This window comes from Giraffa tippelskirchi, chromosome 7 (genome assembly GCF_054371585.1).
Source record: "Giraffa tippelskirchi isolate mGirTip1 chromosome 7, T2T-mGirTip1v1.2.pri, whole genome shotgun sequence".
NCBI classification, from domain to species: domain Eukaryota; kingdom Metazoa; phylum Chordata; class Mammalia; order Artiodactyla; family Giraffidae; genus Giraffa; species Giraffa tippelskirchi.
Window position 1 is genome coordinate 25,209,693 of NC_137281.1, and position 25,878 is coordinate 25,235,570.

The 25,878-nt window shown below is 38.1% G+C and overlaps 1 protein-coding gene and 1 non-coding gene across 4 annotated transcripts; one reads left to right on the forward strand and one right to left on the reverse strand.

The window, feature by feature from the left end:
• Window positions 1-94: 94 nt before the first annotated feature.
• CYB5B (cytochrome b5 type B) lies at window positions 95-25,672 on the reverse strand. 3 transcript variants are annotated; one of them, XM_081512736.1, is made up of 5 exons: window positions 25,435-25,672; window positions 15,877-16,005; window positions 15,322-15,351; window positions 6,662-6,687; window positions 95-3,725 (listed from the first exon to the last, which is right to left on the reverse strand). In XM_081512736.1, exons 1-5 carry the CDS (start codon window positions 25,594-25,596, stop codon window positions 3,635-3,637), a joined length of 438 nt encoding a protein of 145 aa, XP_081368862.1. In that variant the 5' UTR covers window positions 25,597-25,672; the 3' UTR covers window positions 95-3,634. The 3 variants fall into 3 exon arrangements, with proteins under 3 accessions (XP_081368862.1, XP_081368861.1, XP_081368860.1); XM_081512735.1 differs by having other exon boundaries at window positions 6,662-6,690; XM_081512734.1 differs by having other exon boundaries at window positions 6,658-6,690.
• On the forward strand, window positions 11,231-11,334 carry LOC145515979 (small nucleolar RNA SNORA4). The gene has a single exon (XR_014061170.1). It is a non-coding gene; the product is annotated as a small nucleolar RNA SNORA4 (small nucleolar RNA).
• Window positions 25,673-25,878: the final 206 nt, after the last annotated feature.

Here is a 25,878-nt window from a genome sequence, read left to right on the forward strand (position 1 = left end):
TTCTTTTCTTCCAGAACACCTGAGAACTACAGAACCAATATTTCTACTAAAAAAAGATTTTTTTTTTATTTTAAATAACTGTAGTCAGGGCAAGAAAAGGAAAACAGTATCTTTATTGTGTATAGTTCTAAACAAACATTCACTGTGTGCACATTCCAGCAGACAAAGATCTTTGTTCAAAATATGCTGAAATGAAATAGGTAAACAAACTCCATTTATTGAATACACAAAAGGAATGTTAATATTACTTCCTTAGAGTGGAGGGTAAAATCAAAAGAAAGAAAGTGAAATCATCGTGCTTTGCCTAAACAGCAAATGGAGAATATAGGTGCAGGGGCAAACTGGCCCCTCAAGGTCATGAGTGAGAAGCTAGGTGTGGAGTAGGTAACCTGAAAAATACCTGTTTCTTGGAACCTTCCCTCTGAGATCACCCCCAACAAATTACAAACCCAGATCTCTCAGAGCACAACTGCCAGATGGGACTAAACTCCTCATTACTTTCATGATATCTGGCACAAGAAAAAGATGGTTGAAAGAAAAAAAAAAAAAAAAACACCAGTCTCTTGTTGACACAAGACACATCTGAATCCATTTCTCCTGGGGAAGGAAGTAATGAACATTACTGTTCTGTGTTTCTAAAATGGAATTTAATCAGATGGGTATCACTTGAGATTTTAAACATGAGATACTCTGTAAGTAATGATATATCTTGCCTGAAAAGCATTTTTCATTGCTCCACATGGGAACTGAGTGAGTGTAAACACAACAATGTTCTTATTTCACAACATGTGCACTTACGACAATTGCTGAAAGAACTTTACAGGGTCAAATTATAGGTTCCAATGGATTTTTGTTGCAGCTTAAGTGGTCACATGAGAACTAAACACAGTATAAACTTTGTCCCCACCACTTTCCTGTCTTTACAAAACGTAAGTCATTTGGAAACCAAAACCAACTCCTGAGAGACAGAGGCAGGAAATCTTGGGACCCAGCACTAACATCCTTATTTGGGGGCACTAATTTCCCCTCATCTCCTCTTCTGTGATCTCCAGCCATTATGTTGACAGTATGGTGGGCGCCGGCAGTTAAGTCTTCCTTGGGAATAAACAACCCAACAGTCCAGAGACACCCCAGGAGGCTCCGGACAACAGGGACTGGCTCCACTGGCTCTGCAGAGGGATTTTTCACGACCCATCAGTGTCAAGGCTGTTTCGAGAATTCCCATTTATGTCTTAAAACAAAAGTCCTTTTTGATAGATTTGGCTAATATACTGTATTACTTCATTGCCTAGAAAAAAACCTCTGCAAGCTCTCACACAAGCTCTACCTTTCACCTGGCTGTTTATGTAGGCAGCAGAATAATAAGTAGACACAAAAGTGGTTTTTGTAACACAAAGTGACATCACATTAGCAGATCAAAAGAGAGCCCTGGGTATTGGATGGATTTCATTCCTCTGGCTCTGAATAAAAACAAGTCCAGATGTAAACAGGAAACGACAACCAATATGAAACAGAAAAACAAACCTTTTGCAGTGGTCTTTACCTTAAAAAACAACAAAAAACACAAATTTTACTTAAGAATATTGTTCTTTAACATTTCTTCTAAGCCAGATGTTTTCTATTCAATTTTGGGAACTGCCAACACATTTTTAATTGATCCAAGTTATCTTCTGGATTAGTTTTAGCTTGAATGTTCCCTTTTCCAGCTCCTCAATACTCCTTTGTTCTTCATTTCTACCCCAGTGTGGGCCCATGTCATCAGGTGACTTAAATGATTACAGCAATTAAATATCAATTCTTATTCAAGGCAACCCTTCTTTGCCTTCAAATTGAGGAGTAATCAAGTCACACCACCTCTGTTACATAATCATCAAAGATTTTTCTTTCAGTAAATTATCTTAAAGTGGCATCTTATAATGCATACAAAATATTTTCTAAAGATAAAATTTTAAAAGTTAACCCGCATCCCTGACATATAAAAGCTGGCCAGAAATCCCCTAAAATTACTCCATAATGTCATAACCAAGTGCACAATTACCAGGTTAATGTTATTTTTATGAATTCTGAATTCGCTCAACTGCTAAATCACAGGATACAAGACCTGGGTTGAACTTTTTCTTAAGTAGTTTGCATGGGCAGACACTGGTTTGCTGTGTAGTTTCCTGTCTTGTCAAGTCTCTGGCAAGCAGGAAGAGGGGAGGAGATGCTGAGCAGTGACCATGGTCCTTCCTGAACCACGCGGTTCCCTGCTGTACGTGACAATGGCTCAGAGCAAACTGGTCATCCTCAAAGGAGAGGGAGGAAGAATCACCACAGATGTCAGCAGAAAACTACCAGTGGACGGTCTCCTCAGGTGCTTCCACAGAGAGGAAGAAAGTAGTCAAATATACCAGAGAAACGCCTGAACTGAGGAGAAACAGTAATATAATTCTGAATAATAACCTACTCCTCACGGAAACAGTTATCCAAGGAAAAAAAAAAGTACCACTTTTTCTTTCCCCTTCTCAATGGAAAAACAACAAAACCACAAATTGGAGCCATGGAGGTAAAATACAGATGAAGTGGAAAACACTCTTGTCCTGCTCTCCTGCTTCCAAATGCCGCTTTACCATGGGAATTACTTTACTGGGGCAAGCAAAAGATCAAATACTGTATTTTTGATCAATTTGGAGTCTCTTACTTCTATAAAATGGGAAATAAAAAACTGCCAATTGATTAAAAAAACAGCAAAATCCTTTACAAAACTGTAAAGCTCTAAAGATATACTTACTTGCATTTTACCAATAAAAGATGGTAACTTTAAAAGAAGAAAAAAAAGATGGTTAGGAACTGGTTCCAAATCAAAATAAAGGATGCAAGTTTTAGTGCTTCTTCGGAACTCTTGCCCTTAAAGTAGTGTTTTTCAATATTTTTCAAAAGAAAGATTACTGTGAATTCACTCTATCATCCTAATTCATCTCTCCCTCTCCCTGTTTCTCTCCACTCCCCATGAACAAAAGGGAAGCCGAGTTCTGCTCAGCCCCACCATCTGATGCCTCAGAGGGTGGCAAGGGCTCCTTGCTACACTTGGTCAGTTTTAACAAATACAAACAAGGAACAGGATAATTCTGCAGTTGTGTTTTAAGTCACAGATGTGCAACCTGATGCCATGAATTAAAACCTCTTATGATAAACAATAAAATTAAGTCATAATTTAAAAAATAGGAACATTTACTTAAAAGAAAAAGGGAAAAAGAAAAGCTTCAAAACCAGAACGTGACACACCGTTAAATATTCTAATGTGCGTTCAAAGTACTGAAAAGCAGGCAATTTTACCAAAGGGAATGCCACGATGACATGTGGACTGTAATCATAGAAGACAGTTCTGAAACATAAAGGCACTCATGGAAAAGAGTAAACAGAGGAAACAAAGGAAAGGATACAGAAAAATGAGCAGGTGCTTTGAGAGCAAGGCTCTGAGAAATGACTTGGACACGGCCGTGGAGCTGAGGTGGATGTCTGGCCAACCGTCTGGGTTCCAAGGGGTAAGAATACAAATGGCAGGACTCAAGAAGAGGGCACCGCTGCAGGCTCCAAACAAGTCTCTAGTTCTTGCTCCCAAGTGGAAATGCTTTCCAGACTTCAACAGGTCTCCTCAGGAGGACTTGCTCTCCACCATGTAGTAACGATAAAGAAAACCTAAGAGAATAGCACCCACGATGGGGAAGATCCAATACGACCAGTAGCTAGATGTTCAAGGGGGAAAAAAAGCAATAAAATTGTGAACATTTCATACCAAACGTTCCCTATCATTCAACATTCACATTTTAATACTAAAGTATTTAAATACTTCCACATTTAATATTCTCCAAATCAAAGAATTTTGATTTGGAGAAATAAAAAAACAAAGATTTTAATTAAAGTGAAAGTTCAACAATAATTTTAAAAGCACTAAAAATGGAACACATAGCATGATACCAAAAAAAGATAATACACACACACACACCTCAGTATGTGTTTTCACAAAGACATAAATGGTTATTTCTGGGTTACGGGATTACAGATAGTTTAAGTTTTTCTTCAAGCCTTTTCACATATTCTACAATTAACATCCTTAAACAGGAAAAAGCCACCATTTTATGTATATAATTATCAGTGTAGAACCAATGATACCTAATACAATTGCTGATGATATTTTATCTGCCCCAAATATATTTTTAAAATTTTATCCTCACAACAATCCTATGAAATGAGTACTATTATTATTCTCATTTTACACACAGAAAACACAAGCTCTGCACCCAAAATCACAAATGGAGTTAGTCAAGCAGCTTGATTCCTATCCTCTTGTTTGGACACTAATAAGGACACACACACAAACACACACAGAACATACTGATTGTGCTAATAAAGTTAGGCAAATGGTAGCTGGCTTAAGAAGTCCTACAAAGAAACTTTCCTCAGTTTCAGGACAGTCATTATTCTCCTCAAAATAAAGAGAATTCCCTGGTGGCCCAGTGGTTAAGACGACTCACTTTCACTGCGGTGGCCCTGGGTTCAATCACTGGTTGGGGAACTAAGATCTTGCAAGTCACATGGCACAGTCAAAAAGAAGAGAAAAAAAAAATCCTTCCTCTCTATTAGAACTTATTAACACTGCTAGTTTTAATCCAAATGACCTGGCTGCCCCTCCACTTAAGACATATGCAGTCTTAGTATTAAAAGGCTTTGACGTCCACAAAAACCAGCTGCGGTTCGATAATAAAAATGATTCTCTTTGCCTGAACATGTCAAGCACTTTGTACATTAAAGTATGGCAGAAAGCTGTTCTGGACAAGTTTAGAATGTCAGCCAGGTAGCTTTGCTTCAAGACATAAGCAAGTTGGTCAGTATGTACAACAGCAATATGGCACAGGGAAACACAAAAGTAATCTCCCCAGAAGAGTAATGATTTCAGGAACCTTCCAGGGCAGTCCAAGAGGCAAAAGAGATCAAAAGCAGGACCCTTGACAAAACACAGAAGATAAAGCCTTCAGTGCAAAAGGCTAAGAATGGTTGGCCATCAATCCTCAGATAATCCTTTGTAACTTTATGACCATTGAGAACAGAAGTAGAGGAAATGCATCTATACTGCAGCAAAGGAGATACAGGTTCAACAACAACCTCTTGCCCATAAGACAGAACTCTATTCATTCAAATTTATCCAGGTTATTGCCTGTAGCTGTGACTGTTATTTTTACTGGTTTGTAGTATTCCACTGTATGAATATCCCAGAACGAATTCATTCATTTTACTAATGAATGGGTATTTGGGTTGTTTCCAATATTTTAATATCTTGAATAATGTTGCTATGAGCATTCCTGTAATGTGTTCACTGGTATATATGTATACACATTTTCCTTGAGTGTGTACATATATATATATATCCCTAGAAATGGAATTGCTGGATCAAAAGTTACTATATTATCAAATTTACTTGATGATGCATAAACTGTTTTCCACAGTGATTGTACCCATTTAAACTTCTTCAAGACCCTAACAGGGCCTCAGAATATTGGTAATTCACTTCCTAAACAACTCCTCTTATTTTTAGAATTTTTAATTTTGGCCAATCTGATAGGTGTGAAATATACCCTATGATTTTAATTTGCATCTCTCTGATGACAAATGAAATCAAACCTCTTTTTTTTTAATATGCTCATATTTGTGCTTCGTCTTCTGTAAGGTGCTTAAGTCTTTTTCTCATATTCTACAAAGTTATTTTTTAACTGCTTTGTAAAAATTCTTTATGTATTCTACGTAATAATTCTTAACCAATTTTAAGTGTTGTAAAAGTCTACAGCAAGTTTATGGCCTGTATTTTCAAATTCTTTACGGGGCTTTGGGCTGAGTATAAATCTTTACTATCAAGGAAGCTGAATTTACTAACAGTTTCCTTTAATTTCCACTTTTTAAAAATATTCTAACCATTATCTCAAACAAAAAAGACATGGTACTTTTATGGGGGGGAAGACACATTTTCTCTTTCTATGAAATGCCTTAAATGAGATCTCAGAAACAGCTCTATGTAATCTCTGTAAATTTTTATAAGCCAAGGATGCTACACTTATCTCAAGTAGAGACACTATTTAAGGGATGACAAATGTATACTTTTCAGGGCTACTACTACTGTATTAGCAACATTACTGCAAGGGATATTACTAGGTAAACCTTTGAGAAAACTCAAACTCCTGAATATGACTGCGATACACAATTTTTTTCTTTTGTAAAATGTAATAATAGCATCCACATTATAGGTGTGTTGTGAGGATTAAAAGAGAATAAGTTTTTAGGGGAAACTGCATAGCTGGGCTGAGCTGCAGAGACTATGGGTCTGACAGGAGTAATACTTGTCCATGCACTCTTGCCTCTCATTACATATGACTCTGATTTACGTCACAACGAGATTTAAAAATTATTCAAGGCAAGAACTTTTTTGAGATTATTCAAGATGACTGAAACTGGAAAAATTAATTTTGCTAAAGCTAAGAGACTACTGATTTGCAATAATTTTGACCAAAAAAAAAAGAATCAGCTGTCAAACTATACTCTTAAGTTATGTTACATATGTGTATTTATGGAAGGAACCTCTTTGCCACATAGTATGTTGGAGCATAAGAAAGTCTATTAAGGGAATACCAACCTTTTGCACGTATTGCTTTTCGGAGGCTCCTGAAGAAGATGCATATTTAAAAACAAACAAAACAAAAAAAGATTAACACAGAGTATATAAAACTTCTCATGAATAGTCATGTAAACTATGAAACTAAATAACAACTTTATCTTTCACGTCATTTGATGTTCGCAAGTATCCATATGTAATGGGAAGATGGGCAATTCTTTTTCTGATAATATACTGGCATTCTCTAGTAAACAACCACTAATGAAAGCATACAGAAATGACCTAAACTCTTTTTATTTATTGGGGAAAAAAAATGTCATTGATACAAACTATATTACAATAAACTAATGAACTAATTTGCAGTCACAATGATAAGCCTAGTTTAGCTGGACTTGCCACTGGCAGTAGTTAAAATCACATTTCCTGAAAACATATTTAAAAAATAAAAACTCCTCTCTTGTAACATAGAAATCAACTGGGAAATGCTCAAAAGCATGCAGATGACTGCTCTGTGGCTTAGAGAAGCAAACTGGTTTACTCTCTGAAATCATGATAATTACGATTACAGATCTTAGGGCTTATTTCACACCAAAAACAGGAAAAATGGGGTTAGGGTTAAGAAAATACCAAAATAAATTTTTTAAAAAATGTGGCAGCAACTAATCAAGAGGTACTGATACATCAGTGACAACACTGATGAACCCTGAAAATGTTACTTGACAAAACCAGACAAAAAGACTATGTATTACGTAAGTCCATTTACATGAAATGTTCAGAACAGGCAACCAAGAGGCAAGAAAATAGATTAGTGTTTTCCTAGGGCAGGGAGAAGAGGATCTGGAGGAACACGGAAAATGACTGCTGAAGGTTATGGGGTTTCTTTTTCAAGTGATGAAAATGCTCAAAAATTGATTTGTGATTATGGTTGCACAACTCTAAATATACTAAAAACCCTTTACCTGTACATCTTAAATAGGTGAATTGGATGACATGTGAATTACATCTTAATAAAGCTGATACCAAAATTTTAAATTCAATTTACGTAAACATCAAATGAACTTATGGATTTCATTAATTAGTTGTAGAGTACAAAAAAGCATGTTAACTTACCGCCAGAGGACAGTAACCCATTAGCATAGGTTACTGCTGCCCGAAAGATCATCTCTGCCAATAGTCAGCAGTATGCCAGGGTATGAACACATAATTACAGTTCTCAGTAATCTCCAAGAATTCCAACAACCCTACATACATACTGGCCTAGATACTTTAGAGCAGACCATGAGGTGAGTTTTAGCTTCCTATATCCAAAACATTGTAATGCAAATGAGACCATGCCTCAAACCTGAAAGAAATTCACCTACAGGCAAGTAAAACTTCTAATAAGTTTTAGATAAATCTTATTACTTTACTATTACACTTCTTTGAGACTCTGATGATAACAATCTGAGACATTTCTCCTTGAGTAGAATGAGTCAAGCTAGTTAAAACATGTTACTGTCAATCTTTGAGAAATACAGCAAATGTTTTGCAGAGTTGAAAGGTGGGAGTGGTACTGATGGTTGTGTCTGCATCTCATTTATAACACTGCCTTTCAAAATATTCCACTACAGTAACCAAAAAATGATTGAATTCTATGAAGAAAATGTCCACGGTCTTTTATGCTTTCATTATCCACAAATATACCAATGATTTATAAAACAAAAAATGTAGAATAAGCATTTTTTAAAAAAAGAAGGTAATCTGAAAGGCTTACATGAGAGCATAATGAATAATATATGTATTACTTTGCTTAAGCTATAAAAACATTAAAAGCCATTAGTTCATATAAAGGAATTCTCTAGAAGTTTTTAGCCTCTTTTACAACCACAAGCACTGGGTGTGTGCTAACTCGAGTGAACCTGAGACAATGCAGTGAGCAACCCAGGGAAGAAAGAGGCAGGGAAGAGAGGAGACATACCGAGACCATAATACACTGAAATGGTAATAGTTCCTAACAGGCAATTTTTAAAAATTTAAATATATATGGTTTACGTCCTTCCTTTCTACTGCTCATTCCTCCTTTTAACCAAGTATCTGAACCCGTTTTAAGATCAAGCTTTCCATGAAGGCAAAAAGAACAACTACCCTAACACTGGAGGAAAGAGAAGAGAAAGCAGCATATCCTCTTTAGAATACTGACAGCCAAATAAATGCCAAAGTACAGTTACTCTGTTTTTAATCAACTATAAATGAAAGAGTTGTTTAAGGCACTGCTCATGGTAGCCAAGTGCCTCATCCAACTTCGGAAAGAAGCCAAAGAAGTTATTTTTAATTTAACAAAATTAAAAAGAAAAAAGTTCTATTAACACAAAACCTTTCTTCAAATCTACCTTTCTGTTCTCACAGTGCATAGTTCTCATTTCCACTCCAGAGCTCTGTGCTGAGTCTAACAGATGCTTAGGTGAAATTCCTACAGTTTATGATTGACTTTAATTTACCCCTGTGGGTGTTCAGGCATATCTTGGCTGCTTATGTTCTTGCCCACACGTTAATTTACATGCAAGATTGGTCAGGAGAAGGCACTGGTCTCCATCTTTGGCACAGAGAGTAGTAACTACAACACCGTATGATTTTAGTTACAAAACAGCAGTTCAAATCCAGAGTTCTTCTACCAAAAGCTTTCTCAAGTAATTAACATCCATGTTTCTTTCTCCTCCAACAAGCCCGGAAAACACTCCCAAACAACCACATCGCTCTAAGTCTACTCTAACTTTAATTCAAAATTAACAGAAATTAACTGTTTAAACAAGGTGGTTCCTCAAGTTCAAGATTCACTAAGGCTTTAATTCCCCCATAAAATAAATACATAAATAAATACATGCACATACATATAAATACTAAACAAAGGAAATATTTCATATTTTTTGAGTAACCTTTTTATTAATGCCGATTATAACTGAAATTACATCTGATATCGTCAGGCTCCATGCTAAATCAGTTTCCTCACTTGTGAACTGAAAAGCTCAGATCAGATGAACCTGAATTCTAAAGTCATATTCAATTAACTCAACACATTTCTCTGACCCAAGGGCACTGCAGCAAAACCTACAAGAGCAGACAGACTTCTAACGATTAGAGAGATGTTAATACCATGCTCCCACATCCAGGAAGACTGAAGGAGCACAACCACAAAGAGATGCTTCTATCTCACAGTAGAACATAAAGATGCTTCTTCCAGATGCTCTTCTGATATGCTTTCATGTGGTTAAAAGAATGATAAAGAAATCTCATAACTGGCAAACATATGGGAAAGGATTTAGGGATCAGTGGGAGGTGATTTCACTATGAACCCTGTTTAGGGAAAAAAACAGAATACATGCTTAAGGAATGGTGTATTTTGTCACCAGAATATAAACACAGGAAGCAATGAGTCAAAATTATGGTTATGAGGCATTCAAATATATAGACAGGGCATTATATGTATACCTTCAAGCCTAAATAGCTTATATTTAGACTTTCAGAGATTTAAATAAAAAGGAAACATAAGGTATATAGGAAGCTTATGTGTTAATTCCTAAATTGAATATTTGCCATTCCTAGAGGATTCCAAGTATTTAAAATTGGAAGAAGTAGATTTTAAGCCACAGGACACCGTCAACAAATTTAATGAGTATTTGGGTGTCCTGGTAGTTTTTGTAGCTTTTTATTTAGAATAGTTTGGTTTGTATGTGGCCAGAAACATGAAAAACAACTTGGGAAGTTTGGGCTTCAAACTACTGCAAAGGATTCTCCCCTCAGAATACAAAAAACTGCATGTAACATTAGCTATCACTATATGAATTCTAATGTTAGGTTCATCGTACAATCTAGGAAGTCTGAGTTTTGAAAGTACATGATGTCAATATATTCATGGCCATGGGGTGTGGATCTTGAGGACAGCCTTCTCATGAAGCTCCAACGTACTAAGATTTCTTTCTAGATGAGAATACAGTCTTAACAACTACAGTCTTGTAAAGCATAAATGCCTGGTCAGCCCAGTCATACAGAAAATAGTACCCTGTACATAAGGGCAAATGCAAACATGAAAACCACCTGCTGAGACAAATTTCTACACGACTTTCTCAAGAATCCATTGTGACAAGATATAGAAGATAACACGGAAGGAAAAAATTAAAACACTCAAGAGTCTATTCTACTGGGACCTAAGAAGTGAAAAACTTATCACCACATTGGAGGGCTGATTTGAAAAAGATGTTACCCTTGTCCTTCTGACATCTTGTTTTGCAAAACTATCCATCATTCCTAAATAAAGCATTACAAGGAGAGGCACTAACCCTTGAGATTTCTCAAGAAGGGTATTTTGTCTTTCAAGAGTGACCTTGCCATTATAGTCTGCTTTATTTCAAAAGATTATGTTACAAAATACAAATATTAGGTTAAAAAACAGTCAACAATGAAACAACCACACAAAATTCTTTGGTAAATAGCAAGCACTACTCATCCAAAGGCATATCCATTTCAAATATTAATAAATTGGGTTGTAGGTATGATAGGAATATTTAACAATTCTTAAAAGGAAATTCTTAGTATGATGCAACCAACTGCATCACAAAACTATAAAGTACTTTCAGGCTATTTGGGAGAAAAAAGAAGGCCACGCTCCACAGTGAGCTAAACCACTTAGTATAGTTCATTACTATTTTGTGGCCTACATCACATGGAAAAAAGAAAAGAGAAGAGGAAGTCAAAAGCAGAAGAAAAAAAAAAAAGAAAAAAGAGAAAAAGAAAAAACAAACAAACAAACAAAAAAACTATAAAGTACATGTTCTTTTTAGTTTCCCTCTCATTAACAAGAAGGTAAAAGAAACATTATGAATGTTCCTGTATGTACCTATAATAGAAAACTCTGTATAACAAAAGTCTGTAGCATCTGGGAGAGAAAAATGTATTTGCCTTTTTTTTTTTTTTTTAAGATATTTGTTGATGTGGACCATTCTTAAAGTCTTTATTGAATCTGTTACAAGATTGCTTCTGTTTTATGTTTTAGTTTTTTGGCCTGGAGGCATGTGGGGTTTAACTCCCTGTCAGGGATCGAACCCTCACCCCCTGCATTGGAAAGCGAAGTCTTAACCACTGGACTGCCAGGGAAGTCCCTGTATCTGCCTTTAAATGCAATTTACAAATTATTTCTAACATAGACGGAAATGACTAGATTTCTTAAGTTGAAAAATGAAGTTTAAGAAACATGCTAAGCTTTTATAGAGACAACCTTACTTGCTTAAAAAGATGTTTATAAATTGATAGGGAACAGTCACTAAGGTAAAATGTTTTAGTAGAAAGAATCAAGGGTCAGAACAACACCTGTGAGATTTTTAAAGGATGGGGTAGTTGGTCTGTTGGTCAATCCATCTGCCTTCCATCCATCTATTCACATTTATGTATGCACAGAATCTCTTTGGAAGAGTAAACGAGGAAAATGGCATCTGGCTACCTCAGGAGAAGGGGACCTGGGAGACAGAGCTGGCGATGGGAATCATTTTTATAGTATACTTTTTTGTACTATTTGAATTTTTAACTATGTACACCACAAACTTCCCATTCAAAAAATTTAAATGGAAAAATGGTCAAGTTATTGGGTCTATTCACTGCAATGAGACTTGACTAGTGAAGCAGTTGGGAACTGTAACCTAAAAAAAACCTGCTGAATAAATGAATGAAACAGTACCACACTTTTTGGTCAGGTTGCATCTGTATGTTACGTTATTTCCTGAACTGAAGGTAGACTCTGACTGATAAAGATTTTAACCAAGAATGAAATGCATAATCAAGAGACGTCACTGACCACAAATGTATCTTGGTTACTTGCAGCACAGTAGACAGGCAAATGGGCATAGAAAACAGTTTCTAAGGTGAGTTCCCATAACTCAAAAGCAGACCAGAAAAATGTTAACTCAAATGTGAACAGAAGACTGATAGCTCTCAGCATGGGGACTAATTCAGCTGAGAAGAAAGTTAAGAGATAAAAATGTTTTTAATTCTAGTTATCTTCAACTGAAGCAGGTAAGAAAAACATCCGTAGTCTCTAAGCTTTTAAGCTTTGGTATTGTAACAAACACTTCACAGTCTTGAACATCAGGCATTATCAGTCTAACAAGGAAACAATGGCGACCATCGGTGTCAAAGCAAAAGTAGCATGAAAAGTAGTTTCTAAAAAACTGGGAAAAAGTTCCTGATTTGCACTCTGGAATAGCATGTTTCAGGTGCTTTAAAAAAAGTTTGTTTTTTTTTTTTCAGTGGTGCGGGGGTAGTTTCAGACGGGGATGAGATATGGAGTTGTGGAGGGAGGAGAGAAGCAGAGAAATAAAGGAAGGGAAATGAAAACTGTGTCCATAAGGTGGAAGAAACCTCTAAATGAGGCACTGCAAAAAAAAATCAATTCTTTACAGAGGTTCTGAAACCTTAACCAAAAGAATAGTAATGAAATGACCTTGACATTTCCTTCTTCATGGTAAATGTAAAAAAAATTAAGAAACGAGATACCGGCAGCCTAGATGCAGACTGCTGCTGCTGCTGCTAAGTCGCTTCAGTCGTGTCCGACTCTGTGCGACCCCATAGACGGCAGCCCACCAGGCTCCTTCGTCCCTGGGATTCTCCAGGCAAGAATACTGGAGTGGGTTGCCATTTCCTTCTCCACTAGATGCAGAAGGGCTTATTTAAAACCCATGTAAGAAATAAATCTGAAGGCTCAAGAATTTCTTCCTGGAACTAAAATCAGGCTGGACTATATAAGCTCTATGACAACCTATGTAGGTGGTCTTGAAAATTTTCCCAAAGGTTTCCCTTGGCGGGTCTGCCTGAAGTACAGCAGTGTGACTGGAAACACTCAATAATCAGACTCTCTCTTTAAAGGAGACTGTCCTTTGAGTACAGCAGACATGAGGAAAACAGAGCCTTGAAAACACTGCCCTTAATCACTGTTTAATTTAAGCCGGGCTGGGGCCAAACTACATTTGGAGACTTCTAAATTCTTATCAAATTTCATCAAATCTCACCAGCTAAAAGGGTTTCTTTTTCTTTATTTCTTATAAAAAGTTCAAGGCTCAACAGTTTTAATTTATCTGAGACATCTCTAGTTACTTCTTTGGTCTACAGAAGGCAGACAGTGCTTTCCATAGAAGAGAATTAAAAGTTCCCTAAAAGTTTTCCCATGAAAAGATGGGCATGTCATTCAGCCAAATGTCTGGCGCTTGACTACCTGGGTTACTTTAAATGCAAACTCCCACCTCCAGAGAGCATGAATCAGTAGGAGTAATGGAAGCCCAGGGAATATGCATTTCAGAAAACATGCCAAGAGATTCCAACACATGCGGTACAAAGAACAGAACTGGAAAAACACTGCTCTCCATTCCTAAGAATGGTCCTAACTACATACTATACCACCAAGGAAGAAAAATGGCAACAACAAGCAATTTGTAAGACTTCTGGACACTGGAACTTCCCCCCCACACATCGATTTTATTTGTTTTAATATAAAAAGTACTCTCAGGGTGCTGTGAACAAGAGGGTTATGGCTCCTGAGTATCAGGTGCATCTCCTATACAAACATACATATCCCTCAAGTCAGATGTTGACCTCTGAGAGCAATGGTTTCTGGACATGTTCAATATACCACACAAGCCATGCTTAGTTCAAATTTTACCTTAATTACACAAGTGAAGATTCAAGAAAGGATAGTACACGTGTTAGGAGAGGAGGACAAACAACTACCAGTGCTCGCAAAGCATTTAAGGAACCACTTCACATCCCCTTCATAAACAATCCAACAGTTCAGAGTAGCAGAGTGCAACAAGATGGAAGAGTTAATTTACACAAACACTCTGGATGGTGGGGGAACAGGTAGCAGAATCTGTCAAGCAACCTCTTGAGCTGAAAGAATCTGTGTGTCTTGGCCAACTTTGCTGTCACACAGGTTCAGTAATTCCAGCTCAATGCGGAAAGGGAAGCTAGAAGGAGGAAAAGGGGAAGGAGCATTGCCTCCATGAAGTTCTGGTGACAACTAACTGCTGTGTCTTTAAATTAAGAGAGTAGAACAGTCGAGGAAAACAGAAAAAAAAAAATGAGGGAATAAGGGAAGTGAGGCATCCAGCTTGTGGGAAACAAAAAGGCATTCAAATTTTCCTCCTGGTACATTATGCAGTTCACATTAAAGTTTTCAAATATTTAATCTTTTACTTTTGTGGTATCAGTGAGTGAATGGGAAGGGCGTGTAGACCTATTTGAGCCCAGACAACAGGGTAATGGGGACAGAAAGGCCTGTTCCAGCCAGTTACTCAATTATTCCAGTCTACAACTTGTTCTAAGACTTGCAAGAGTAAATCAACTTTCCAATTTTTTTTCCAACACAGAAGCAATTATTATCGCCTATACTACTGAATGTAAGAACACGGTCATAGCTTTAGAGTTTCAATTTTTTAAAGAAATGAATAGGGGCCTGAACGAAATGTTCCTATTATTGTTCAAGACTCCACTACTTTTTTCTGAGATGGTACAGGAAGCAAATTCCTGAAAAATGGGATTTTTGCTTAGAGGGAAAAGTAAACATTTCTCGTTAAAATACTTCAAAAAAAAAAGAAGCAATTCCATTTGAGTAAATAGAAATATATAACACTTGAAACACACAAGAGAAATAGAGGACTTCTTACCTTGCTACCACCTCCTGGTTTAAGGTCGTTCTGTTTAAAGAGGAAAACAAATAATATTTTAAGACACATCCAAACAAACTCTCATTACGTGCTTATTTCTAACTTTGGGACATGAGACTACCTTCTGTTAGCAATTCCCTAGGAAATGTCAGAGTCTATAGAAGGGTCCTGCCCACTCCCCCCCACATCCCTGACTCTGAGCACATCATAGTCCCTTGTTAGAATGGCATGGTCCACAGTTACCACTTTTAGCAAAGAATTTACAAGAACAATCAAAGCATTATTTTAGATCATGATAATAACCTCATTGCAAAGAAATTAATCAACTAAAAACCCACTTCCAAAATCAGTTCCTTTTCAGAGATACTCTATGTGCTGATTTACAAACAAGAAGCTCCAGCTTAGCACAGCCAGGCTGGATGATTTTGGAGAAAATTTAGCCTGATGGCTGGGCTGAATGAATCTCCATGTTAGTCATTCATTCCCTCATCACGATCTGTGGCTGCTAGACAGCTTCCTCTCTCTACAAGCACTCCTAGCTCGGCTGGTTCTTACCGGGTGCACATCACCAATGTAATACTGCTTGAGCATTTCTCTGGCATCAGAGGAGTGGCCTACATCTTCAAAGCTTTCAGTTGCATCTCCTCCAGCTTGTTCCATCAAAACCTCTTCTCCGCCAGGATGCTACAAGAAAAAGATATTTATTAAAGTAAGGGCTCTCTGAAAAGCTAACTGATATAAGCTCCTCCCCCGCTGCCCTCCTCTTTTCCCTTTTCTCCTTTAAATGGCAGCAATGGGATGAACCAGCACTGTATACCCTGTGACAGGAGCAATGGGGAGAACACTACATAATTCCTGTGTCTTCTGGCCAAAAATGCACACTGTGGGTTTAATTATGAGGAAACGTAGGAAAAATCACAAACTGAGAGACATTCTACAAAGTGATCAGCCTGTGATCACCAAAAATATCAAAGTCAAGAAAGCCAAGGAAAGACGATTATTCAATTCCTGGTCTGGGATGATTCCACATACTGCGGGGCTACTAAGCCCATGTGCCACAACTGATGAGCCCACAATTACTGAGAAGCACAGGCTCTAGGCCCACAGGTTTCAGTAGATTAGTTACTGCCTAATGGTTATGAAGTTTGTTTGGGGTAATGAAAAAGCTTTAGAAACAGAGAGCAGTGTTGGTTGCACAAACTGTGAGTGCAATTAATGTCACCTAATGGTACAGCTAAAAATGGTTACAATGGAAAATTTTATGTGTACTTTACCACACACACATACAAAGCTTGGTTTACATACCTATAATTAATGTAACCCAAAAATTTACTTTTGTCTGAATCACAGAAAAATAAAACAAGTAAGACCAAAGGAGTCTGGAGGTTAGTGAACTAGATTGGTTACCAGTGCTATTCAAATCTATCCCACAATCATAAATTTCTCCCTGTTTTTATTAAGTAGACCTAACATAAGGTGGCAATAAGGAGTTCATGATCTGAGCCACAGTCAGCTCCCGGTCTTGTTTTTGCTGACTGTATAGAGCTTCTCCATCTTTGGCTGCAAAGAATATAATCAATCTGATTTCGGTGTTGACCATCTGGTGATGTCCATGTGTAGAGTCTTCTCTTGTGTTGTTGGAAGAGGGTGTTTGCTATGACCAGTGCGTTCTCTTGGCAAAACGCTATTAGCCTTTGCCCTGCTTCATTCTGTACTCCAAGGCCAAATTTGCCTGTTACGCCAGGTGTTTCCTGATTTCCTACTTTTGCATTCCAGTCCCCTATAATGAAAAGGACATCTTTTTTGGGTGTTAGTTCTAAAAGGTCTTGAAGGTCTTCATAGAACTGTTCAAGTTCAGCTTTTTCAGCGTTACTGGTCGGGGCATAGCCTTGGATTACTGTGATATTGAATGGTTTGCCTTGGAAACAAACAGATCATTCTGCTGTTTTTGAGATTGCATCCAAGTACTGCATTTCATTGATGCTTTTGAACTGTGGTGTTGGAGAAGATGCTTGAGAGTCCCTTGGACTGCAAGGAGATCCAACCAGTCCATCCTAAAGGAGATCAGTCCTGGGTGTTCATTGGAAGGACTGATGTTGAAGCTGAAACTCCAATACTTTGGCCACCTCATGCGAAGAGTTGACTCATTGGAAAAGACCCTAATGCTGGGAAGGATTGGGGGCGGGAGGAGAAGGGGACGACAGAGGATGAGATGGTTGGATGGCATCACCGACTCGATGGACATGGGTTTGGGTAAACTCCGGGAGTTGGTGATGGACAGGGAGGCCTGGCATGCTGCGATTCATGGGGTCACAAAGAGTAGGACACGACTGAGCAACTGAACTGAACTGACTGAACATAAGGTGGTACACATTTCCCACGTTTGTCTGCTTTGCTTTTAAATCTCATATGAATTTGCAAAAAAGATTCTTCTGAATTTGACAGCCTTATGTTTTAAGACTAATGGATCTTGTCTCAGCTTTTATTGTATAAGCAATTAAATAACATTACAAATATTTCAAATAAACTATATGGCAGTCAAGATCATAAACTTTCAATTGATGAAACAATGCCTGTGATGGATTCATTTCTATTTCAGTCCAGCAATAATCAAGTTAAATACTTTACAGATACAAACGAAATTTTGTGATGTCCTCCCGTGAAGGGTTTTAGTAAATTCAATTGTCCACAGAATATGTGGCAGGGAGTGGGGGAAATCTTTCAGCTTCTCATTAAGTGCATGTACTAAGTATTATTGAAAGGAGGACAGAAAATTTATATTTTAGTATAGAAAAGAAAGAGGACAAATTGCTAACAAATACTTCTAAATTACTAATTCTATGGAACGGATAAGGAACAGATGAACAGAAAAGAGAATGTGAAGAATGACAGTTACAGAATAAAAATCTTGTTGGGAAAAAAATTACACAAATTCTCTGTGAATGGAAATTCCATGGTGATGTAATAAAAATGTAACAATAGGATATGCTAAAGATCACCTGACTTGGAAAATGAAATCCAGAAACATTAAGATTACGGAAGCTGCAAAATTAGGCCAGGCTAGCCAAACAGATTAGCAAAATACTCATCATCAAAATAAGATATGGAGGTTAAAGTTTTGGAGAGGATAAAAACTACTTCCTAAAAAATAGTCTGACAACTCAAAGAAAGATAAGAGACCTGGGTGGTGAACAGCAGGAAATGGTGCAGGTCCATAGGTATTTGCGTTTGGATTAGAAAGAACCTAGAAAGGTAGGGGTGTCACCTGCTGCTGCTGCTGCTGCCAAGTCACCCGTCATGTCCGACTCTCTGCGACCCCATAGACGGCAGCCCACCAGGCTCCGCCGTCCCCAGGATTCTCCAGGCACCTAGGAGAGGTTAACTTGATGGCTGCCAGAAAGGGTGTAACTTTGGCAGTTTCAACTGCTCAGTGTCTAAATATCAGGTCTGCAGATCCAAACATAACTCATCCCCACCAGATGATATACCCTTATACCCCACCATGTTAGGTCCTACTGCTACAGATTCTCATGATTCCTTAGGTATCTTCATGGTGTTTATTTATCACAACTGCAATTATTTATTTAATGTCTTCTTCCTCCACTAGACTATAAGCTCCCCAAGAACAGGAACCATGGCTGTCTTACTCACGGCTATATTCCTGAATATAGCACAGAACCTGGAACACAGTGAGATCTAGGGGGCACTCACAGTGACCTCCTCCACTCCCACCTGCCCTCTCTCCCTCTCTGGCATGTATGCCGCACAAATACACACACCAAAGTCGATGTGTCGATCAGGGCAGCTCACCTGGACAGTACTGGAGGTTAAATTTTGCCTCATGTTATTTCTAGCTTTCCCTAGGACTAGCCACATGGGCCTGTTCAAGGAAAGAAAGCATACTTTCTATAGATTTGTTAATTCCACAAGCTAGATAGATAACGACTGAATTGCACTTTCATTTGACCAGCCTTGGAGAAAGTAAGAATTGTGCTTAGTCAAACTCTGAAGCTTTCAGGGGGTACCCTAGGGTGGCACCAGGCAGAGCCCACATTCTGTCTTTCCTAAGGCAAGATTACTCTACTATGCACAACAATTGCTTGTGCATAGATCTCATCTTCCCGGCAAGTCCAAAGCATCTAATTCACCTTTACATCTTCAGGGCATGTGCTAGTTACTATGCACTCAAAAGATGCTATAGGAAACAACATAATTTTTAATTATTAATAAAAAATAGCCACTAACACTTACTGAGCTCTTTATGTCAGGTACCATGGTAAGTCTTTGTATGAATTACCTAAATTAACTGTCTCAACAACAACTCTGTGGAGTAGGTACTATGATCTCCCTTGAACAGATGGGAAAAGGTCTTTACAGAGCACATTTTCCTAAGTTTACAGTAAAGTAGGAAACTGAACAAGACTCTTTAACCCCACAGCACACATCCAGTCATTATAAAGTTTTATATACCAAATGTGTGTGTATATATACATATGTGTGCATGTATATATATATATATATATATATATATATATACATCTCACCAAAATTCTCTTCAAAAGACACCTAAGAAAACGAAAAGGCAAAATACAGACTGTGGGAAAATATTCACAATACATACTTCTGAAAGGACTTGCATCCAGAATACATAAAGACTGCCTTCAAGTCAGGAATAAGAAAACAATACAATTAAAAATGAGCAAGACTGAACACACACTTTATAAGACATAAACAAGGCAAATCAGCCCTTGAAGATGCTCAAAATCATTAGTCATTAGGGAAAAGCAAGTTAAACCCATTATTATATACCAGTACACATCTATCAGAATGGCTAAAAGTAAAAGCACCGACAATACATCATGTGTCAGTGAGGATGTAGAGAAACTGGAAGACTGACACGTTGCTGGTATGACTGTAAAATGATGGGGCCACTCTGGGGAAAAAGTCTGGCAACTGCTTCAAAAGTAAAACAAAAACAAAAGAAAACAAAAAAAATATGACCTATGGGAATTCCCTGGCATCCAATGGTTAGGACTCAGAGCTTTTACTGCCAAGGGATCCCTGGTTGGGGAAATAAGATCCCACAAGTCATGTGGTACAGCCAGGAAAAAAAAAAAAACACAGCAATCTCACTTGTAGGTATTTCCCCAAGAGGAATGAAAATGTGTCTACGCACCAGATTTGTACATGAAAAGTTCACAACAGCTTTATTCATAATAGCCAAAAAAAAAAAAAAAAGAGGAAACCCAGTGTCAATCAACAGGTAAACAGCTAAATTTTACTATACCTACAATGAAATAGTAAGCACTAAACAGGAACACGCTGCTGACACATAGAAAAAATATAGATGAATCTCACGGATATGTTAAGTAAAAGATGTCAGACACAGAACAAAGCATACTGTTCTGCAGTGAGGAATCAATCACTGGTTGCAAAGGAACACAGATGGTAGAAATGTTCTAAACAGTGATGGTGATGGGGGCTATACAGGGGAGACCTTTGTCAAAGCTCACGGAACTCCACATATAAAATCTGTATGTTCTGTTGTATGGACATTATATGTCAATAGAGTTGACTTAGATGGGGGAAAAAATCTACACGGCAAAATATTACTAACAACCCAAATGCTTATAATAGGAGACTGCTTGAATAAATTAGAATCAGTTCAACAATTTCTATGAATAATAAGGAATGTGGATATGGAAAGACTCCTGAGATATACAGTTATGTGCAAAAGGCAAGGCATGTATCAGTTACCTTATGGGTGGGGGAAAAAAAAAAGAATGCAAGGAACTACATTCACTTTTGCTTGCAGGCACAAAACAAAACTCTGGAAAGATTCACAAACAGTAGTAGTTAATTTGAGGAGGAGGTGGAAGTGGGCAGATGGGAAGAAGGCTTTGCACAGTATACCTATATGACCTACTCAAAAAATTAAAAATTACCTGGGTTCCGAAAAAAGGTGCTAGTTCTAACTTCCCTCTATCACATTCCCACTCTTCCAAATTACATCTAAGATGTGGAAGAAGGTGGCTGTGAAACAGATCTAATTCCATATTCTACAGCCATGAAAAAACCAAAAAAACAGAGGCAAATCCTAATATCATGGGCACAGGCTATCTGGTCAGACTGCTTGTACGACTTAGCATTATCACTTTGTGAAAGTTATTTCTCTGCTCCTCAGTTTTCTCATCTCTACAATGGGCTATTAAGTGGATTAAAAAAGAAATTATATGCAAGCTGTTAGAACAATAAGCACCTAACACATACTGTTACTATTACACTGAATCAATTAATAAACACTATAACTTGATTAAGGGATACTGTGATTCTATTTCTGTTTATCAGTCAGTTAAGTTGCTCAGTCATGTCTGACTCTGCAACCCCACGGACTGCAGCACTCCATGGAAGATGGAGGATTCAAATTCTTGGGATTTAAAGAGTTCCTTTCTTCTCTTCTGTATGGTTTTTCCCTTCAATCTATTCTCAAAACCTCAGCGAAAATAATATATTTGAAATAAATTCCTTCAATGTCACCGCCATCTTAAAACACATCAGTGGTTTTCCATTTACTTATGGTATGGTTCACAAATCCATACCACCTACCCAGCCTTGCCTGTCCTGGCTCCTGCCAAGTTCTCTGGCTATTCTTGACCTTTACTGGATACACTAAAGCCACAGCTGCTTTCAGTCCCACCAACATGCCAAACTCTTGCTTGACTCTGCAAACGCCGTAGGAATGCTCTTTTCTTTGATCTTCCCAAAGCTAGTTCCCTCTCATCAACGAAAAGTCATCTTCATAGAAGCTTTCCCAGATCACTCTTATTAAAGTAGATTTCCCCACCATGGCCATTTTACTTTCTCAACTCCTTGCCTGTTTCCTTCCCAGGAAGAAAACACTTGGCTGTTTTTGCTCTGTCTCCCTTAGAAGGGTAGCTTCAAGAGGGCAGATCTATGTCTATTCTTATACTACCAGGACCTAGTACCACAGCACTTGAAAAGAGTCAGCACTAAACAAATGAATAAAATGCATGAATAAAATGCTATCCCATCTGTGAAGCAGATCCTAAAGCAGTATACCCACTCATCCCAACAGTCGCTAAAAAAGTACATAGAAAGCTTTAAAACAGCATAATGGGTTATTTTAGGTTACTGTTGTCAGAAATGGTTAATTATACATAAGACAATGGTTTCCCAACCTTTCCCACTTGTGATACAGTAGTAAGACTCTAAACTGAAATGAAGTTCACAAAATCATATTTACCCTTGCTAAGACAGATGCACTTCGATATTTCATAGTCAATGGGATAAGATATGGTAACCATTTCTACGTCATTTTTTTCAAAACCACTAAGTAACAGAAATATGATGCGTACGACTGCAATGTTTTGGTTTTTCATTTGTAATTTCAATAAATTAAATCAATACCACTGAATGAAAACTACTAAATTAATCTATTAGAAGATAATTCAATTATATTATCAATCCTAAATTATCACATTCAAAGTCCAGAGTAACACTCTAACCATATTCATTAATCAAAAAAGAAAGCAATCTATAAATGCTAGATATTCAAATGAGGAACCTCTTTCTAAGGAGGAGCCCCAAAGTGAATTCAGATTGAAAAGAAAAGGATGAAAATTGATGTTTCTTTCTGATTTGATCTAACAACCCAATTCCTCCAGATCTCCAAGGCAAAAACCTCAGTCACCATTGACTCTCAAATTCAAGGCATCATTAGAAAAACAAAACAAAACATGGCATCATTAAATTTATTGGCTCTACCGTCACAGCACATCCAAAATCTGACACTTCTCACTACCCCCACTGCCACCACCCTAGCCTAAGCCACTATCTCTAGCCCGAGTTACCGTCACAGCCTCCTAACTGGATTCGAGTCTTCCTTCAGTCTCTTCTCAACAGTGCAGTCAGTGATGCTTGAATAGTAAACCATGAAGTCACATATTACTGCTCCTCTGCTCCACCATGCTTACCCATCTCAGAACAAAAGTCAAAGTCCTTTCTGAAACCAGCAAAACTGTACTTGACCTGCTCCTCACCTTGATCATGCTGACCTCATCTACTACTCTCCAGCCATCACAACCTCCCTCACTGTTCCTCAACACACTGGGCATACTCGCACCTCAAGGCCTTTGAACTTGCTTTGAACAAGCTCTTCCTGCTGATATCCACAAGGCCAGCTCCCTTAACTTCTCTTTGGCCTTTACTTTAGTCATCTTCTTAATAAAGCCATTTCTGGTCACCGTACCTAAAATTTCAACCCTTCAACTTCATGCTGGAACTCCATACATGTCCATAGTCCTCTTCTCTGCTCCATTTTTCTCCTTAGCACTTGACTTGGAATGAACAAGAACACAGGGACAGAGACTGGAACAGGGTTAAGTGAGAATGGCGAACTGCAGGTGAAGATCTGCAAGTCAAGCTTGGAAGGCCATGCTGGCACACCTATGACGTCTCTGGCTCCATCAACATGTGGTGAAGCAAGCTAGTAACTGTTCAAGATTAAACTAATGTCGACTACATGCACTGAGTGTTCCTTCCAAGTTTATTATCTATTTTCAATCAATCAAGAAGAAACTGGCGGGGAAATGAAACCACAAAAAAACCCATACTGGCTACCCATTTTGAACTATGCTTTACTGTGCTACAAGCCACACTGGAAACTTAGGAGGCATACACCAAAGTATAGCTAAGACTAGAATTCCAAAGTATTGCTATGCAGACAAGAGAAAACAAGGAATTTATCTAAGACACACCCTGCCACCAATCAGCTGCCTGACCAAAATCTTTCTGAACCTGTTTGTTACATCCCTGCTAAAGGATCAATAATATCCAACTCACTCACAATTAGTTATTTCGAGGCCGAAATAACAGGAAAGCACTTCTAAAAGCATTTAACTGCCATAAACCCCACAAATACAAGAAGTTACTAAAATGCTAAGATGTTAACTTCTTGGCCACTAGGAAGATTTATTAAAATCAATGTTGTTTGGACGGAGAATTTTAGGTTTTAAACATTTTTTAAAGAGATTTATGAATCAGGATGTAGAGTTTTATGCCGTAGGCCCCAAATTAATAGAAAAAAAAACTTTTTTACTAGTATATTTGTTTCATAAAGAGAACTAAGAGAAATTAAGCTTTTTCTCAGTGTTAGTAGGTTTATATTATACAAATATGCCCAAGAAATTAACCATTAGATTATTAATCTACTGCTCAAAATAAAAAAATACACATCAAAAATAAACAACCAAACACATTTACATTTAAAATATCCCAAACCCTTAGGGATTGGGAGTGAGGGGAATGACTGCAAAAAAAGAAGAGGGAAATTTTTACTGTAATGAAAATGTTCTTTCTCAACTGGAGTTGTGATTGCATAGGTGAATACATTTGTCAAAACTCATCAAAGTGTACATTTTAAACATGCAGGATTTATTGTATGTAAATTACGCCTCAATAGAGTTAAACAAATTAAAAGTGTATTTCTTTTAAAAAAAAAAAATCAGTTGCACCAGTCTCAAGGAGAACTTGTAAAACCTAATACAGAGGCTTGATTTACAAAAGAGGTAACAGAATCTGAGTCAGAAGCCAAAAAAAAAAAAAATCAACTCATAACTTTGGCCTCAAGGTCTGCTCAAAACAGAAAAAAACAAGGCAGCATAACGGTAGGAAGGGAGAAGGCATCTCAGCTTCTTCGCAAGAAAATTAAAACCAAACACTGGTATTACTTCAGAAGGCACAGTGAAAAAATAAGTAGAGATTTGCCGCTTTCAGACTTAGGTTCGAATGACTCTAGGCTGTTAGGTGAGAAACTCTGAGGCTCGGCTTTCCTTTCTGTAAAATGGTGATACCGGTGCCTCAAAGTTTAGCCAAGCAAAGAGTAAGTGCTCAACATGTGACAGAAGCATATTATCGAAGGTACCCGAACTTAGTGCCGGAAGAAATGCACGCAGACCTAAGGCTCCCCCCCAACCCCACCAAACTCCGTCTCGAAGGGTCGCGGTCCCTTTTCGTACGCCTCCTCGTCCTCAGCTAGGCCTCACTTCCCTCCCACACACACCCCCTCAGCGCAGCCCACCTCCTGGGCCCCACCTCGTTAAGAAAGCGGCTGACATCGTAGACTCGCCCGTGGATCACCAGCCATATGTCCTCCGGGGAGTTGCGCTTCGCCACCTCCTCCAGTCGGTAATAGGTGACGGATGTCTCGACTCCTTGCTCTTTTCCATCGCTGCCGCTTGCTACCTCAGTCGCCATTGGGCCTGAGATAACCTCTTTTCCACCGCTATTCCGGTTTCCGCTACCAACTTCCTGGAAGTTCACCGCCCGCTCCGTCCTCACCGGCTTCCGTAACCAGGACCAACCTGTCGACAGCCAATCACGCTTGCGAATAGTTTCTGGTTCGTTTTCTTTTCACCAATGAGACGAGGAATTCTATTTCAAATCCCACCCACTCCTCGCCAGACCCTAGGGGCTTAGGCCTGGTTCGAGGTGCAACTAACCAATCAGGATCATCTAGCCCCTCCAATCCCACCAATC